Source organism: Myxocyprinus asiaticus, chromosome 33, assembly GCF_019703515.2.
Source record: "Myxocyprinus asiaticus isolate MX2 ecotype Aquarium Trade chromosome 33, UBuf_Myxa_2, whole genome shotgun sequence".
Classification (NCBI taxonomy): domain Eukaryota; kingdom Metazoa; phylum Chordata; class Actinopteri; order Cypriniformes; family Catostomidae; genus Myxocyprinus; species Myxocyprinus asiaticus.
The window spans coordinates 38197301-38216592 of record NC_059376.1 but is presented as its reverse complement, the minus strand read 5'-3'; the positions used below and the strand labels follow the sequence as shown (position 1 = coordinate 38216592).

General features: G+C 40.2%; 1 protein-coding gene across 1 annotated transcript in view; it reads right to left on the bottom strand.

Annotated features, from left to right (window-relative positions):
- LOC127423915 (plexin A3-like) overlaps positions 1-19292 on the bottom strand; it is a 228008-nt gene that overhangs the window by 20563 nt on the left and 188153 nt on the right. The window contains exons 12-20 of the mRNA XM_051668599.1: positions 13005-13195; positions 12770-12918; positions 8585-8705; positions 6669-6805; positions 5751-5918; positions 4701-4794; positions 4342-4581; positions 2525-2668; positions 280-514 (exon numbers count right to left, since the gene is read on the bottom strand). Of these exons, the coding sequence (XP_051524559.1) occupies positions 280-514; positions 2525-2668; positions 4342-4581; positions 4701-4794; positions 5751-5918; positions 6669-6805; positions 8585-8705; positions 12770-12918; positions 13005-13195 (1479 nt within the window). The remainder of the gene's footprint in view (positions 1-279; positions 515-2524; positions 2669-4341; positions 4582-4700; positions 4795-5750; positions 5919-6668; positions 6806-8584; positions 8706-12769; positions 12919-13004; positions 13196-19292) is intronic.

The window sequence follows — 19292 nt, the reverse complement described above, 5'->3', positions numbered from 1 at the left end:
AGTTTGAAATATGAAAAAATTGAATCTATAAATGATACTGTATGATATATAGATTAAACTGTAGTCCATCACTGGAATACAGTATAGGAATTTATTATATATATATATATATATTTTTTTTTTATGAATTTCTTTTTTGAATGTTATTCCACGTTAACTCTACTTCTTTAAATTCAAATCCGTATTACAATTCTGCATCATGTTTGCCATTTTAATTCAAAGTGGAATTTTTCAAAGCATCCTCAATTCAACTCTGAATGAGTGCGCTTGGACTCTTACCTTCTTTGCACTCTAGTGCAACTCGGGACTCCAGGTTGTCCATTTGCAGCTGCAGGCGTTTGAGCGTGCGGTCGGCGTCCCTCGTTTTGCGTTTGTAGGCGATGAGCACGGCAATAATTGCGATGAGAAGAACGCCTCCGCCCGCTCCGATCCCTATAATGGCAGGCAGCGTGAGAGTGCTGTCGGAATAGATGTGAAGCATGCCGGGGGAATATTCCAGACCTCCTACTAGAATCTAAACACACACACAAAAGAAACAAAGGTTTGTTCTTGTTAGTGAGCTTTCCAGTCAAAAAGTCCTGCTGATTTTCATAATGAGGGTGTTTGATTGGCTGAGGGCACTCACACTGTTTTCTCCTGGATGAAATCAGCACACAGTTAGAATTACAGTGAAATGCACTTCAGAATTATGCACTTGCCTGGTCAGCAGTGTTGGAGAGTAAGGGGCTGTTCAATCAAAAAACGCTAGGTGCTCCACAGCATAATGGAAAAGAATGAGGGGGTCTCAAGACACGTTTTTAAAAGTTGAACTTCAATGCATCTTGAAATGCTACAATTATAATTTAAAATGCAGAAAAAACAGTGAGGTGCATAAGAACGTTAAAAAATGTCAGTCTATCGCAAGTTTACAAGTGAATATCCCAACTGCAATGAGTTGGGATATTCAAACTCCAACATCCAAATGCAATGAGATTGTTATTGTTTTTGTGCCAGCCAGATAAATACTGCCCTTATTGTAAAAAAAAAAAAAAAAATATCATCAATAGCTGTACATTTTTGGGGATTTTTCCCCCTTAAATAGCTTCAAAGTAGTTAGCTACATGCTAGTAGCTTGTAAAGTAGAAAACTACTTTTTCCAAGAGCCACCACTTTGTTGTAACAGGTCTGTTTGGATAGGGGATAAAAAATGATTTGTGCTCACTATAATGTGTTCTGTACCATGAATTATTGGCTAAGTAATTATAATGAACAACAAAACATTGCAATGTTTAACTTGTACTTGTTCATGAATGTTCGGATTCGTAAACTTTTCGTATTCGTCAATTTTTATAACATTTTTCGAATTGTGTTGGATCACCACATGATGTCCATAAAAGAAGCAAAACCAGTTGAAAACTACTGATCTAACCATTTAAAGTTATTAAAAGTTATTAACAAGCTTCAGTTTCAAAGTAGCTTCCCCAACACTGTTGGCGTGAGAGAACAACTCCTCGCTGTCTTCTTTAGACGACTAATCCAAATCAAATTACTTCAAATAGTCATATCGGCACAGGTGTGACGGCAATTACACTAAAATCAGCAGGTAATAGAGGTTTAGTTAGGGATTTCAGTCCGACTGTGGCGTGGTACAGGGAGTTTCAGCCTTGTACTATTCGTGGACCAATTAAGTACGGCATCCTGCAGTCTATCCTAACGAGTTTCACCTTTCCAACACTGCCTGGGCGCTGCATGGCTGCATGAATTATGGAGAGTTGCAGATTGAGAACAACAAAGTGAAACCTGGGGAGCTGTCGATATGTGTCAGGTCATTAGCTGAGTGATCCCTGCATTCTCACTCGCACTACTATTTCACTTTCTCCTCTCTACCGGTGTTTCTCCAAACTGTGGCTTCACTAACAGCCTTTTACTTTCATCACCGGAACTCTCCGCATCATAATCTGCTCTTTGATACTGTACATGCAATCTTGTTTTCGTAGGGCTTGTTCTAATTAATTAAATCTGATGGAGTTTGGGTGTATGAATACAGCTCTAGGACATTGCTAGGGTGTTCTCATGAAGGTTATGAAGGACTCCTGTCTGCTGTTCGTAATAATTGTTTGAGCTGTCGAGAGAGCAGATAGCTAGATTACGAGGAAAATTGCTTGTATCAGCGCTCCTGTGTAATCCTTATAAGTACTTAATGTACGCCGAGCCTCTTCCAGTTGACCTTTATGTTTTCTGTTTTAGCATTAAGGTAAAAATGGCCATGCAGCAGTGGTTTATTACGAGATTGATTAAATAAGACATACAATGCCCGAGTCCTCGCAAACCAAACATTCAGCATTTTCTCCATCTTACGGCCATCCTTTCATTTTCTGCCACATTTATTAGTTGATATACAAAGGGATAAATATAGGCTCGTAAATTCTGAGTAGCTGTATTGAGAGGCGAGCCTGTTGTCCTCTTTGCTTGTAGAGAGAGGCTCATTATGGATTAGGTGTTTATTATGCATAATGGGAAAATGTCATGACTGTGTGAAGCTCACCATCACTCGCTGTTCTCCGGTCAGATCTGGTGAATCGCAGAGCAGCTGAGATTCAGAGACTGTTAGCAGACAGGGCATTTCTCCAATCATGACGCTGTAATTCAGGCGGGCATTTCCTGGGGCGGGAGGAATGAGATTCTTTCCCTGTTTTGAAATGGAGGAATCAAACTAAATTCACAACATTTTTTAAACAAAAAATGACTAGCATAGTTTGACACAATTTTGAATCTCGCTAAAACTGGAAGAATTTTCTGTCATATTTAACCCCAAAATTTAAAGAATTTGATTTGTTTAAAAACATTGAGCTGTTCACAGCTGTACATTTTTCATTGTACATGTCTTGTTTACATCCAGAAGGCATAAATAAAAGTCTTCGAGATCATATTGCTTTTCTCTTTATTCACATATGTGACCTTAAAGGAATATTCCGGGTTCAATACATGTTAAGCTTAATCAACAGCATTTGTGGCATAAAATTGATTACCACAAAAATAAAATTTGACTTGCCCCTCCTTTTTTAAAGAAAAAAAGCAAAAATGTGGGTTACAGTGAGAAACTTACAATGGAAGTGAATGGGGCCAATTTTTGAACGTTAAAATACTCACTTTTTCAAAAATATAGCCACAAGACATAAACAATATGCATGTAAACATGATTTTTGTGTGATAAAGTCACTTACTAACCTTTTCTGTGTAAAGTTATATCCAATTCTACAACTTTGTTGCCATAACGATGTAGTCAACAAACCCTAAGACCCTAAAATGACTGTAAAAATTATGATTAAACAACTTTACAGCTGAAATAATACACGAGTTTTAACAGAAGAATTAATGTAAGTACTTTTGAAAAATTATAAGCTTCACATTTCTGCCTTTAAACCCTCCAAAAATTTGCCCCATTCACGCCTATTGTAAGTGCCTCACTGTAACCTCGGTTTTTGCTTTTTTTAAAGAAAAGAAGGGACGAGTCTAAATTAATTTTTGTGGTAATCAACATTATGCCATAAATGCTGTCGATTGAGCTTAACTTGAATTGAACCCGGATTTTTTAATTTATTTTTTTAAGTGTACTCATCTTGAACTTACACTGACACCTAGTGGCTTGGATGCAGCATAATTTAAAATGAATTGTTTTCAGTTCCAGATGTCATTGTAGAAATGTAGTATTCACAGTCAGCCATGATTACTTCAATCATTGAGTGAAAGTGTCAAATAACAGGCCGGTTACTGAGATTAAGCAAGAAGTATTTGGCTGGTCATGTGATGCTAACATGGCAACCCCCATGTGCGGACCCTCTACATGTAGAATAAAACAGCTTTTATAAGGTTACTGATATGACTGGAGTCTTCATTTTAATGTGAGTAGTCATGATTTCCTACATAAATTGCAAAATTACAATTCATGTCTTTAGAAGTTAAACTTTTTGAATGAGGAAAAAATGACTGAATGCACCTTTAGTTAATCGAAAATTATTCAAAGAAAAATAAAATTCATAAAAAAAAAAATTAAGCCCATTTTAAAGACCTTTACATTTTTTGCACTGCGACACTTTTTTTGACAATTAAAAACATTTAAACTCCCCTCTTGCAATTGTCAGCAACCTACTGTAATGTGATAATAATGTTATATTGTGTTGATAGTAAAGTACTTTTTTCTTAAAATAACAGTATTGCTAATTAGGCGAATAAATATTACCTTGACATTTTTTCGTGAGATTCATCCAAATGCAAATTGTGAAAAAATTCATTCTCATATCTTAAAACTAATTAGAACAGTAATTAAAACAAATTACAAAAAGATCAGAACAGAGGTCGTGCCTTTAGAATGATGGGTGACCCCGGTTTGACCTCCAGTATCCCTGCATTCCCAAGGGGGTCAAAGGTTGGGTTAGGGTAGTACATGAATGGAGTTCCATTGAGGATGAGAAGGGCGGAAACGTGGTCCAGAATGAATCCGAACTCGTCCGGGTGAATCCCGCTCTCTGGAGCCTGCCGTTTGGTGTAGATGATGCCTGGAGCCAAGCACGTCATCACTGAGTCGTTCACCACAGTACAAACCTGCAGAGGAACATTCAGAGAACATACACTCAAGAGATCTCATACACAACAGTCTGTTCATAATGACTCTGATAATGGTGGGGGACAGAGAGGAGAAGGACAGTTGGCTGAGGACTCACGTTTGTAGTCTCCACTCCTCCATATTTGGCTCTGACTTTGGGTTCCTGAATGGTGAGCAGATTGGTTCCTGTGACAGTGAGGGTGGTGCTCCCACTGTCAGAACAAACAAGCAACAATGACTAAGTTCAGGCATGAAACTCTGAATGGTTCAAGCTGAACTTGTTATCTGTTAGCTAGTCAGCTCACTCACATGTGATACAGTATGTCAAGCCAATCGGTACTCTTGCGTACTCTCTCTTTGCCTAAAATTTAATTTAGCTCAGTTTGCAAGTTAGCCGGTTTCACTGCAGCACGCTGCGAGAATTTTCTCTGAAACCCTCCACCTCACCCAGCTGTCTAGATCTGTTGCATGGGAATCGTATTTATGTCTAACTGTGCATCAGCATGTCATATATGCTTGATGCAGCATGTCTTGAGTTTTTGTAATTGTACAGCAGCAGCAGCAGCATGTCCATATGCTTAACTCAGTATGTCTTCAAGCAGTAGCAAGTCTCTGGCTCTGCAGCAGAAGCAGCAGCAGCAGCGTAGCAGATCTAGTCTCAAAGATCAATTTCCTATAAATATGTCATACCCACATTTACATGCTACATCTTTCAGAGAGTTGACATGACTGAACTTCAGTTAGATGGGAGATACTCGCTTCATTCTTCAAGTTGAGTAATGCGCGTTCATTTGTGTGGGTCTGTTGCAAACCCTAGCGAGCCGCCTAACTAGACAGCCTTTAGTTATGCTCTATCTTCCTTAACACGTGTTTTTGTGTCCATCTGCGCTGTTTTTCAATTGTTTTACTATGTGAACATATGCAAGACACACAATTTCAACTGTTGTACCGCATCTCGTTTTTGTTGTTGTTTTTTCTCCATTTCAGGTTGAAAGGAAGGTATACTTTTAAAAGCTCGCCTCGAGACACCTGCGGTCTGCTCTGCTTGTTGCGCTGCTTCTTGCTTTTTTAGCGCAATATGCTTTTGGCATGAGAGGCCCTTATAAGGTAGCTGGAGATATTTGCGTGCGTAGACAGGTTTTGGAACAGTGATTGTGGGTTTGTTTACTTTATAATACTCCAGTTTGGCTCCACGCCGGAAATGGTTGGATCCTCGGTGTAAATATAACGTGTATCGCTGGTGACCTCTGCCTTGTCAATGAACAGCTTGACAGATGAAGTCCCAGAGCCCAACGCTGATGGTGGGGTCACACACACAATCTCACGCACCGTTCTCCTGTCGGAACAAAACACAAGACCATTAACATACATGAATCAATATTAGTTTGTCCATTATTATTCTATGATTTGAAAAATAAATCACGGCCCAACAGAGAAGACCAGCATATGAGGCAATTAGGATGCTGGTCCTCCAACCACCCTGCTGAAAAAAAAGCTTAAACCATCCATCTTCCAGCCTGGCCAGGTCAGTAAAGTCAGTGGTGTATTTTTATGGTTTTATAGGGGTTTTGGGCACTTGTCAGCTGGTCAGGTTGAGAAAACTAGCTAAGACCAGCTACAAACCACATTAATTTTGGCTGGTTTAAGCAGTTTTTCTTTCAGCAGGAAGACTTCCTTATACAACCAGCTTCACCTGCTAAGTTTTGCTATTGGTGAACAGCATGGCAATGCTGGTCCACCACCAAGGCCAGGCTTAACCAGCATCAACCAGTCTGGACTAGCATGGAAATACATGCTGGTCTAATATAGTCTTTTCAGCAGGGAAATGACAACATTGTATGTCTTATAAGCAGCTGTTATAATCCTTTAACAACTCCACCAACAACAAAAACTATTAAGGCATTATGTTTCTTGCCTCAACCGATGAGTAAAATCACTGTGAGCATCAGCATGTGGACATATTTGAGGATCTCCATGTGTACTCAGTTGATTTGATGTGGAAATGACACATTTTGCTTCCCACAGATGTTGTGAGACACAGATGTGAGCCGCACCAGAAGATCCGGTTCTGGCAATCGCTGCTCACCTGACAAACAGACACTCTTCCTGGGCCAAAAACACAGTCACAGTGCTGCCTGCGTCCAGATGTCGACCTGAGATAGTCAGTCTGGTCCCTCCAGACATGGGTCCTTTCTCTGGCCGCACACGGCTAAAACTCGGAGTCTAGAGGAAAGAGACAGTTCAGAACAAACATGTAACAACTTGAGTGCTACATGTTTGTTAGTAAATAGCGGGGCATGTTGTCACACCATATGGGGTAAGCTGTCGCAATGGAACCTGCCATTAACCCTCAAAGTCCCAGCGTAGCACAATTGCAATGTTTGTTTAAAGCAATTAATACCTTTTTTTTTTATTTTATTTTTTTTACAAACTACACTTTGAACTAAGTGTTTAAGTGGGGGGGAAAAAAAAAATGCTTTTTGAAATTTCGCATACTTAAAAAAAAAAAAAAAAACATTTTGAAAAAGTCGCACCAAATTCACACTGCAGAAAAGTACGCTTAAAAATCAAGATTTCCACATTGACTTCCATTGTTTGCTAAAGTCTCACAAAATTCACCCCAAACTAAATTTTGCTTAAAAATCTAGACTTTATAATCAGTGGCTTTCTAAAAACACCTTCAAGGAGGAAAATGGCCTTTTCATATTCATTTTTCAATTTTTACATTTTGAATCAAAATTGAAACAGTAACAAACTGAAACAAATTCCTGAAACAGCAATGTAAAAGGTAACCGAAAAATATCAAATCAATGTTTTGACCAATAAATTGTATAAATCTACTACGTGACTGGGAAACATTCAGGCAAGGATCATATATAAAATGGTACATTTAAACTGAAAGGCTGTGTTCTCAGGACAAGGGTATTTTTCAAAAATGTCAGGTCGGGGCAAGTTGTCACACGGGTTTCTTTGTGTCCACTTGTTTACCCAAAAAGTTATAGCAAAAAATTAAGCAGCAGTTTGGAGGATAGAACTCCCCAAAATTACTCTATTCTAAGTTAAGAGGATTTTGAATTAGGCATTTCATACAATTGCTAGAGAAAACATAAATGTGTAATTGGAATTTTGACTCAAAACATCATAGCTAGAGATATAGCCCTTGTGACAACTTCCTTGTGTGACAACTAGCCCAAGTCTCCCCTATGCATCAGCCTTGAAAACCCGGCTCTCTTGATTTCGGTATCAGCAATTAAAAAAACCAATATAGTTTGACCACTGTCCGACTGGAGTCCCAGCGGAAACTTCCAAACAGATGGGCGCTCAGTGCAGTGTTGATACACACACTCGATCGTGCTCTTGCTTTCTCATTCTGGTACTACAAGAAGAGATTACACTCATCACTGTAATAGAAATGTCCTGTTTGCTGTTGGGGCAAGCAGGGCTCGTTTGTTTCGGTGCAGGATCTGTCAGGCATCGCTGCAGTACTGTCCTTTCACAGTAATTAGTTGCATACCTTTGTAATTGGCCAGAGTGTGAGTTTTCATTTGCTTTACCCTTCTACAAGACTAAAGCTGCCTAGATGCTATTGATTAGATGTTCAGGGAATCCAGGCAGGGCTATCCATTTATGTGTGTGTGTGTGTGTGTGTGTTCAGCTCCTGGGCTTGGGATAATAGACTAATGCCCTGTTCCTGCTGGGTACCACTTAAAACTCAGCAGGGAGGAGGGGGTAATTGTGCCACTTTTTACGTCGCTTTTCCCCCTCAGTGAACTGCATAATCACATGTTCGCCACAAGCAGATTTGATTGGCTAATGGAATGTAGGAGTGGAAGTCCTAATGATTCATTGTGTTTAGCTAGAATACCTGATTGGCGGAGTCTCAAATGATGGGTACTTATTGATTGGCTGAGTCTAAATCACCACAAACAAGATGTTACTAGAGATGAGGAGATCTATAGGAAAATAATGGTAAGATATCAAAAGAATAATGTTGGGACGTACCACAAATGAGTATGTTTGAGACGACTGCGTGCGATACTCTGCGCTGCAGTCACCGATACACAACTCCACCGGACCACCAGGAGGGTTCAATATCTGAGATTCCTCCATATCACACACAATCCTGCAGGACAAACACATGCACATTGAAATCACTCCTGTGCAAAACATTGCCCAAACAGGGATAATAACTATTTGACTATAACAAGCAACATGGCAAGAGCTTTTCAAAGTACCAAAGCAGCCTATGGGAAGTTTCCATACCAACAGAAAAGTACTAAAAACTTCCTTGGTATTACCATGTAAAGCCATGTACTATGGTAAAACCACACTTTTCTGGACATGTAATATGCAGGGGTTAAATTCCGGATTCATTTGACAGATTCTGTCTCTATTTAGCGAATGTACTTGTTTAAAAATATTTAGTTCATTATGCTTTGTTCTAGTTGCGGGCGCTGGAAGAGGCAACATATTTGAGACTGCCATGAGGCCGTGCATCCCTGCATACAAACACACGTTCCGCTTCTGTATCACGCAACGTGCTCCTATCTTTGTTTCATAGAAATCATGTAATATGGAGTCAACTGTTCTCCCACTTCTTAGATCCACTGATATGCAGTAGCAATTAAAAGGTTTCACTGCTATTTTATTTGTGTACTCCATTTTTGTTGATTCTGCATTTATTTTAATTGTTTTTTTTTCCTTCAAAAAATTTTTTTTTCTAGCAAATATGCAGTGGGATTCAGTAGTGAAAAAGCTTTTTCATGCCACAGTGAAGAATTTTAAACTTTTTTTTTTAATTTAAAGCACATTTTCATAAATTGTAGTATCAAAATAACAATTTGAGTAAAAGGAAGTTGTGTATATGGTGTTCGTTTCCCCTGTTAAGAACAATGTGCATTTACTTTTAAATTGTAACATAATATATAGGTTTAACATGTTCTATAAGATGACCCTCAACCTAGGGCAATGGTAACTTGTCACATTTGATTCATCTGATGTCATTCTTAGTCAAAGTCTTTTTTTTGGTCATCTAATGTAAAACACTAAACCAAATATTCCATGTAATTATGTATTTTCACAGACAAGTTAAATAATGACATACAGAAATAATGACAGACAAATCATTATAGTACACAGAATCACTGTAAAATTAATCTGAAAGAAAAATCTTCTTCTATGAATTAAAAACCATACAGGCATATTAATAAATCCATATTTAGACACCATCGTTGGGGTTGTGACATTACCTGGTTTTAGGGTTCCCCCACCTCTGGAATCCCAATTTAACTCCTGATAATACCATGTTTTCTTTTTGGACATGTACTACGGAAATACCATGTTTTTTTGGACATGTCCAAAGGTAACAATATGTTTTTGTTTTTTTCTTTTGTGGAAATGGTACTATGTAATTTTTTACTTATTATTATTATTTTTCAGACAGGGTACTATGGTAAAGCCATGTTGCTTTGGAAATGCACTATGGTACTTCCATGAGTTTTCTGGACATGGTATTATGTTAATACCATGGTCACGTTTGAACATACTATGGTAAAGCCATGTTATTTTGGAAACGTACTATGATAAATCCATGAGTTTTATGGTTTTATTATTTATTCCATAGTTTTAATAAACTATGTTTTTTTTGGACATGCACTATGATAAAACAATGTTTTTTTTGGGAAAAGTAACATGGGAAAACATCTCTGTTACGTACGTAACCTCGGTTCCCTGAAATGAAGGGAATGAGACACTGCGTCACTAAGCTGATGCTATGGGGAGTTCACCTCTTCACGAACCCAGTTGGGAAGGAAGTTTTATATATAATGAAAGTGCTTGTGACTTTGGAAAATACAACGGTCTGAATGCAGGCGGTTGTGTAAAATGACAGGAAGCCCGTACTTAAAAAGAGGGGCATAAGTATATATTTGGCCAACGAAATAACAAGTGCTCTAGACAGAGAGGCCCTGTCATTTTAGGTGCAAAGCTGTCCGGTATAAATGCGGGTGCGCAAACACTATTCTTCCGAATTTTCTTCCTTCAAGACAGCGATTCATCTCTCGTCTAGAAGCCCTCTACTACTTTGCCGTCAACGTACACGAGTCAGTGGGCAGGATCTTCATGGCAATGAGAAGACTTCTCTCCCCTGCAGTGTTCTGGTGAACATTTACTCCGCCTCACCACTTGATGCTTCGCTGGTGAACGGGCCGCTTCAGAATCCTGATAGTGTGTGTGTGTGTGTGTGTGTGTGTGTGTATATCTATATATATATGGATAAAAAAGCTGCTTACGTGTTCGGCAGCTCTCATGGAGACACACTTCCCTCACTGTGAGGGCTCCCACCTGCCTCTTCTGTGATTCCCGAGGGATCACATGAGGAGGCGTGGCGGGGCCGCGAGGTCGAGCAGGATGAATTTGAGGTCGACCTCATGTCGGCACACGCCCCGCGAGCTCCTCAATCTCCATGCATTGCATCTATGCCGATACAGTATGTGCGTGACGAGCTTCAGCCCTCTGCAGGAGCGCACAACCTTGCCACGTTCGGTGGTTCTGACGCTGGGGATGATGTTTTGTTTCTCGCTGCATCTGGCGAGTGGTCAATGGAGCATTCACGCGCCACTGACAAGGAGATGCTTCGCATTTAAGGGCGGTCGAAGAGCTCGGTCTCGAGTGGTCTCCTCCAGAGGAACCTAAAAAATCTCGCCTTGATGAGTGGTTCCTGCAGTCCGGACATCGTCAAGCGACTAAGTTCTGCAGATCTGCCTCATTCTTCCCAGAAGTTCATAACAAACTGATAAAATCCTGGCACGTGCCCTATTCAGCTTGCTCGCACAGCAATTCCACTCTCCTCACTAATGTGGACCACGGAGAAGACAAAGGTTATGCCCCAACTATCCCCTGTGGAAGAGGCGGTAGCAGCACATCTCTGCCCGGTGTGTAGTTGGGCATGGAAATCACGGCCCGTTCATTCTTCCAAGCCGTGTCGACTGACGTCCACATTGGCTGGAGAAGCTAAGCTCCTCAAGCAAATGGACGAGCAATGCTACGATCCAGAGACATTCAAAGAGCACCGCACTGCTACGGACTTAGCGCTGCAAGCCACGAAAATCACTGCACAAGCCATTGACAAGTCAATGGGTAACCTGGTGGTTTTGGATCGTTACATCTGTCTGACCCTCATGGAAATTCGTGACGCAGAAATAGCCGCTCTCTTTGATGCTGCGGTGTCACCAGCTGGCCTATTCGGCAGTTCTGTGGATAGGTTTGCTAAGCGCTATGTCATGACTCGGCAACACTCACAGGCTATGAGACATTTTATGCCAAAACAGAGCAGTACTCCATTACAACCGGCTCGCTCTCGCTCTGTCTCGGGCTAGCGCCCTGCTAAAAACCCCACGCCTGCTGTCTGAGCACCGCCAGTACTCGCCGCTGAGCCGCTGGTAAAGCCGCTCAAGCTGTGGCCCAAATGAAGGCAGCCACCTCAGTGCAAGCTATGTGCCAATATTAGAACTTTCGTTATTGTAGCAGGGTTTCAACTTGGTCGTGTAGATGGATACTCCCCATAGCGTCAGCTTAGTGACGCAATATCAAGTGAACTGAATCGTAAGGGAACCATGCTTTTTGGGACATAGACTATGGTAAAGCCGTGTTTTTATTTTGGATATGCACTGTGTTAAAACCATGTTTTCTTTTGACTAGGTAATATTGTAAAACAACAACAACAAAATATCTTGGATGTGTACTAGGGTAAAACCATGCTTTTTCTGGACATGTACTATGGTAATACCATGGTCTCTTTTGGACATTAATTATTGTAAAACTATGTTTTTTGGGGACATGGTACTATGATAAAACAATGATCTTTGTTTGTCTGTTTGTTTTTTGAACATGTACTATGGTAAAACAATGTTTTTGTTTTTTGACAAATTCTATGGTAAAACAATTATTATAATTTTTTTTGGACATGTACTATGGTAATACCATGGTCTCTTTTGGACATGTACTATGGTAATGGCATGTTATTTTGGAAATGTACTATGTAATACCATGAGTTGTTTTAGATATGGTAATATAGTAAAACCACGTTTTCTCGTTTTTTTGGACCTGTTACAATAGTAACAGCCAGAGTAAGGGCACACTAAACTTGCATAGTCTCATATATTGCATCAAATATTTTGTATAACTCACCTCTCAGCGCTGATATATTCAGAAGCTGCGGGGTAACAGCGCACCCCCGCCACACGCACATACGTAATCTCTCGAACCTGCAGCCCCAAATTCTCTCCCTCAATGGTCACGCGTGTGCCGCCCTCTTTCGGCCCTGTCAGTGGGCGGATCTACAGAGAGACAGAAAACATAGGTTTTATAAAAATATAAAAGAGAAAAGTCCCTATTTAGATTTAGCTAGACAAACATGTGATACCTTAGTGATACGCGGATGACTGCAGCGTACGTTGCGTCGTCCTTGATGCATCCAGTTGTGTTCGGGTGATGGACAGTGCTGCTTCAGGAGACATTTCTTATCGGCAAGACACCAGCCACATTCAAACATGCTGTCTGCCTTTAGACAAAGTCCGCAGCTGTCCCTCTGCGCTTCACACTTGTACAAGAGAGCTACACAAACAGACATACAGAGATAGAGAGAGTGAGAATATAGGCAAACTCTCAGCTGGCCAGTTAAATGCAGGGCATGTTTGGAGTGGCGCCAGCTGCACGGTGCCAATCGATAATTGAACTGTAAGGGGAAGGTAGGCAAAGCCCACGCCTTTGTTTACTGTGCCATGATTCACTGTGCTGCCCACACATACAAATAACTCTGAACCTAGGCCTCTAGGAAGCAGAGAATCAAGCTGTTCTGGTGTGGTGGGAGTATAGGTTAAATTGAACACACCACTAGTGTCTACACAGACAGCTATGTTCTAAGGTGATTGATTTGAAACAGTCTTTATGGGTAGCAAATCCATTAATGGTCAACTACATTTGCAATGCAAACACCACTCTTCCCATGTTGTAAAATTACTGTATACTGCCTTAGGGCCGTTTGAACCAAACTCGTTTTTGCTTACTATTTTTTAATTATTATTCTATGTAAACATGTGCGTCTTGTGTTTTGTGCTGGAGCGCCACGTTTTTAAGGTGGCATGTCGAGTTAAAAGAGCTTTGGAGCACAGAGATTTCATTAATGCTTAAGAGTTTCCAATGGAGTCTGATAGCATGTTAGCATATTGTTAAGCTTACAGCACGATACTCTAATATACATAAAAAATTCATAGCATACTGAAATACTGCATGAAATAGCATATTTTAATTGGTGTGACCTATTTTTCACTGATATTTTTATGCTCGTCTGAAATTGTTACAAACTTGTTGTACTGCAGTCTACGATAGCTTTATCCACAAATTACATGCAATGCTGTGTTAAATATTGACCAAAACAAGTTATCTTAGAAGGCAGCATAATTTTGCTGTCTACTGTTTGGATTGAAACAGACTTCATATCAGAAACATGCCTGTACTGCCTAAAAATGCTGCCTAGGTATAAAAAATGACTGGGGTAATACCATGATTATATCATGGTACTTTGATACCATTGTACCATACTGCACCATGTACAGAGATATTTACATGGAACTTCAGGGTACTTCAAAGAATATCATGGTATTACCATGATCTGAAAACCCTTAGAGATGATTCCGATATAGTCTTGTAACATGTTAGCATGTTGCTAAGCTAATGACAAGACAGATTTTCTTTTAAAGAGATACATACCTCCACAGCTTTACCACAGGTAAGAGCATAAAAGAAAACTGGCATGTTTTTACAGTAAGTCACTGTTTGCTGATACCATACAAATATGAATGGGGAGAGCTGTAAACCGACACCTACCTGTCGCAAAATTGTCTGTGACAATTTTATCATAATAAACTTCACACATTTTACACTAGTGTAAAACATGTTGAAGATTTGCAGACAAGAGGAAAGTACATTAAGTGATGAGCTGTTTCATGACAAAAGCAGTTTATTCAGTATACTGAAGCATCTCCTCCATTAACATCCATTCAAAAAGAACGGCCTCTGGTCTACTCGCCAGTGTGCCTCTGCATTGCGCTATGTTTTGCTAACCTTGAAGGCTGGACGCGATACTCAAATAGACACTGAAATAACCTATTTTTAATTAGTGTGAACTATTTTCCACATGTATTTTTCAATATACACTACCGGTCAAAAGTTTTGAAACACTTAATCTTTATTATAATTTTATTTTTATTTTTTTTAACATTTTAGAATAATAGTAAAGTCATTAAAACTATGGAATAACATAAATGGAACTATGGGAATTATGTTGTGACTAAACAAAATCCAAAATAAATCATAACTGCGTTATATATTAGCATCTTCAAAGTACTCATCCTTTGCCTAGAATTTGCAGACATGTACTCTTGACATTTTCTCAACCAACTTCTTGAGGTATCACCCTGGGATGCTTTTTAAACAGTATTGAAGGAGTTCCCATCTATGTTGGGCATTTATTGGCTACTTTTCTTTATTGTTTGGTCCAAATCATCAATTTCAAAAACTTTTTTTTAATTACATTTTAGTTTTATAATGAAATAAATTAATATGGTTGCACAATTATATTTTAAACTTTTGACCAGTAGTGTAACTAAATATATTTAGGCTATAACAACATTTCTGTCGACTCGTCTGACATCTTTGCTACTTGCTATACATTCTACAATTGTTTTATCCACAACTTATGTGATACCGCCTTAAATTGTGACCAAAACAAGGTATTTTATAAGGCAGCGTACTGAATGACTACATACTGCACCATGTACCGTGATATTCATATGGTACTCCGGGGCAGGGGTTTACAAACCCCAAAGATGGCGATCCCTTGCGAGGGACCCAAGCCTAAACAGCCAATTTTATTATGTATTAAACCCATTAATATGGTGAGAAAAATTGTCATATAATTAAGACCACATGTTTGCAAAATTAAATAATTGATGTTTTTACTGTATTATCATTGTACTAAAAATCTAAAAGAAATGAAAACACTGTCATATACCAGTACAGAATATGCATATATATATACTGTACATTGTATTAAGTTGACTGTGCATCTGTTTTTCTTCCCATTATTAATGTTGTGCTAACGTGAAGAGAAATAAAAGAAACTTTAAAACGTAAAACACTTTTTTTTTTTTTTTTTTTTACTTTTATGAAGATGAAAGCCAAAATATTAAATGTCATGAATCAATATTTACTGAGTAATGCATTATTTTGTAGAAAGTGGGTGCTTGTTAACGCCCCTTAGGCCTTCACTTCAGGGGTGAATGTCTATGATGCTTTAAAATGCTGTCTAGGTAGGCAGCTCAATAGGGTTTGGAACACAGCCAAAGAACCAATGTGGTTCAAGCAAGGTGGGTGTAAAAGGTGAATTGCCCATTTGATCTTCAAATAGAAGACCATTGAAAACACGACCACAGACTATTAGTTCACACGAAGCCAATCATTTACCACAGAGACTGTATCAGCAGACACACAGTGAGCTACAAGTATGTCCGTTTCGGTTTCTCTCCTGGCTCAATTCCTCTGAAACCACAGAAACTCTTGGTAATGGAGTGCTTGATGAAGTTCTCCTCAAGATATACAGTACGTATATATATAGCTTCCTGGAGGTCTTTCGGTTCTTATTTCTTAAAGTGTTGAAAGTGAATGCAAAGTGACAATGTAGATAGGTTAAAAGCTGGCGGACACAGACTCTACGCCATTCTCGGCAGTAACGTGATGCTATACTGTATAAGGGTAAAAGAGGCAGACATCTTGCTATCAATAAAATATGCTGTCCCGGCTGTGAGAATATCTGACAGACTAAGTTTGTTTGAACAGAATGTGAAATCCAGATGAAATCAAATAAAAGATACATTAAGTTCCACTTTACACAAAAAGAAACACCCGCCCACCTCAAGAGGATGCAGGAAAGGTTAATAAAATATGAATGCTGGGAGGATAACCTCAATATTTCTTTGAGAGCTCTTGTTTTCATAAAGACTTTTGCTTCAACACTCCAACGTCACTAGAGGGCTTTAGAATGTTGCTCTGTGAGATAAGGTTATCTAAAACTGCCTCAACAGTCACCTTTATAAGATGTTAAAAATTTAAGGTAGAACTGCATCATTATGAGAAACTGTATCAATGAGCCTGTTTACATGCACCATCTTACCAATTAACCTTAATAAGCCGACAGTGTGTAAAGTCATGTAAATGCCTTACATGGTTTTCTTTTATTGGGGTAAGGTCAATAAAAAGTCATAAAAAAGGTCATTTCAAAGCAGAGAATAATCTGATGCATTAGAGTCTGATGTAAATTGCCGTTCCCTTACGTCTCAGTACACATGACATTGTGTCACTAAGCTGACGCAATGGGGAATGTCCTTCTATATGACATAGTTGAAACCTTTCTACAATAACGGCAATTCTAAAATTGGCTATGGTGTTTAAGCCCTGCCCTTTTAGGCGTGAAGCTGTCTAAAGCAGGCGTGCAAACACCATTGCTCAGAATTTTCTTCCTTCAAGACAGCAATTCATCTCTCATCTAGAAGCCTTCTACTACTTAGCCGTCGACATACACGAGTCAGCGGGCGGGATTTTCACAGCAACGAGAAGACTCTCCGGTCCCCTACAGTGTTCGGGCGAACATTTACTCCGCCTCGCCGCTTGACGCTTTGCTGGTGAACGGGTCGCTTCAGCATCCTGATTCCCCGCCAAATGTCGCCAGTAATGCCACGCAAGCCATGGCCCAAATGAAGGCAGTCACCTCCACGCAGCAAAAGCACTCCGGACACACAATGCTGTTTCCCTCTTCCCCACTGCTGTTTGTCGGGAAAGGAATATCGTTCAATATGTTGTTTTTGTGTCTCACATTTAATCACATACAATAAACAATGCAAAAATGCTCACACTTTTTCAATAAAGAGCTTTCCCATTTCAAAGCCCACACATTATGCACAACTGCTTCCCAATGGTGAGTGGTGCATTATATCATACAATGAACAAACCAAATTGCCCTCTGTCCCGTTATGCGGATATGTGGCGAGCCCTTATAGGCATTTCCGACTGGGTGTTTAAAAACGATCAAACATGGTTATACGATCCAATGTCAACTGGGCAAAAAGCACGCCTTTCACCATCCAGTAAATCCAGTAAATCTCCTTTTTAGGAGTTTGTCTCGACTCCTTGAGCATGCATGCGCACCTCACGAATGAGCGTGTAATGACCATTCTTCGGTATCTGTCTCAGTTCAAACTTGAAAAACATTACCACTGAAGTAATTTCAGAGAATGCTGGGTTTTATGGCGGCAGCATCCGCAGTCATACCGTTAGGTCTGTTACACATGAAACCTCTCAAGTACTGACTCAAGTGATGTTCCTCATTGCGCCTGGAGCCTCGTGCGCATGCGCACTGCGGTGACTCGCTGCTGTCTGGCTGCTCTAGCACCATGGACAGCGCTGGCTTTCTGCCAAAAGGGTGTTATGCTGGGACAAATTTTCAGAAGGAAAGTGCTGACCACAGATGCATCCAACACGGGCTGGGGCGCGGTGTGTGATGGACACCCGACTTTCGGCACCTGGACAGGTGTGAAAAAGGCGTGGCATGTCAACCAGCTAGAGCTACTGGCTGTCTTTCTAGCTTTGAGAGTTTTTCATTCCGACGTAGTGAATCACCACAATCTGATTCGTTCGGAGCACACAACAGTTGTGGCGTAAGTCACCAGGATGCGCTGGCTCACGTATGGCCGGCGAAACGCAAGTATGCATTTTCCCCGGGGCACCACATTCATTCTGTCATCAGCAAAGTCAGAGTGGACATGAAAACAGTCCTGTTAATTTTGGCGAAATGGCCCAATCAGTCCTGGTTTCTGGAGATGATAAAAATACTGGACGGACCTCCATGGAAAATACCTCTGAAGAGAGACCTTCACTCTCAAATACAAGGCACGATTTGGCATCTCCAGCCAGAGCTGTGAAGCCTACATATGTGGCCTTTGAACGGAGCACAGCGGACAAGCCAGAATTGGCTCAGTCAGTTATGGACACTATTTTACAGGCTAGAGCACATTCCACGAGACGCCTTTAGGCACTGAAATGGAATGTGTTCACTAATTGGTGCATTTCACACGGCAAAGACCCAGTAAACTGCCCTATACCTGAAATTTGTACATTTCTTTAAGAGCGATTGCACGCAGGGCTCACTCTGTCAATGCTCAAAGTTTATGTGGCGACTATATCTGCGTATCACGCACCTGAAACTGGCACCTCTATAGGCAAACATGATTTAATCATAATTCCTTAAGGGGCGGGATGGCTAAATCCCCCTCACCTGGCTACAGTCCCGACTTGGGACCTAACTTTGCTCCTTAAAGTGCTCGCGGGGCCTCCCTTCGATCCTCTGGACTATGTTGAATTGTGTGTGCTTTCTCTTAAGACTGCATTACTGCTGGCTTTGACCTCATTAAAACAGGTCGGTGATTTGCAAGCACCGTCAGTTGACAATTCATGTCTGGAGTTTGGTCCAGTCTTTCAAAACCACTGTCAAACCCAGAAAAGGCTAAGGTTCTAACCACACCCTTCACAGCGCAGGTGGTTCACCTTCAAGCCTTTTCCCTCCTCCATTTAATTCAGATGAGGAACAGTCCTTGCATTT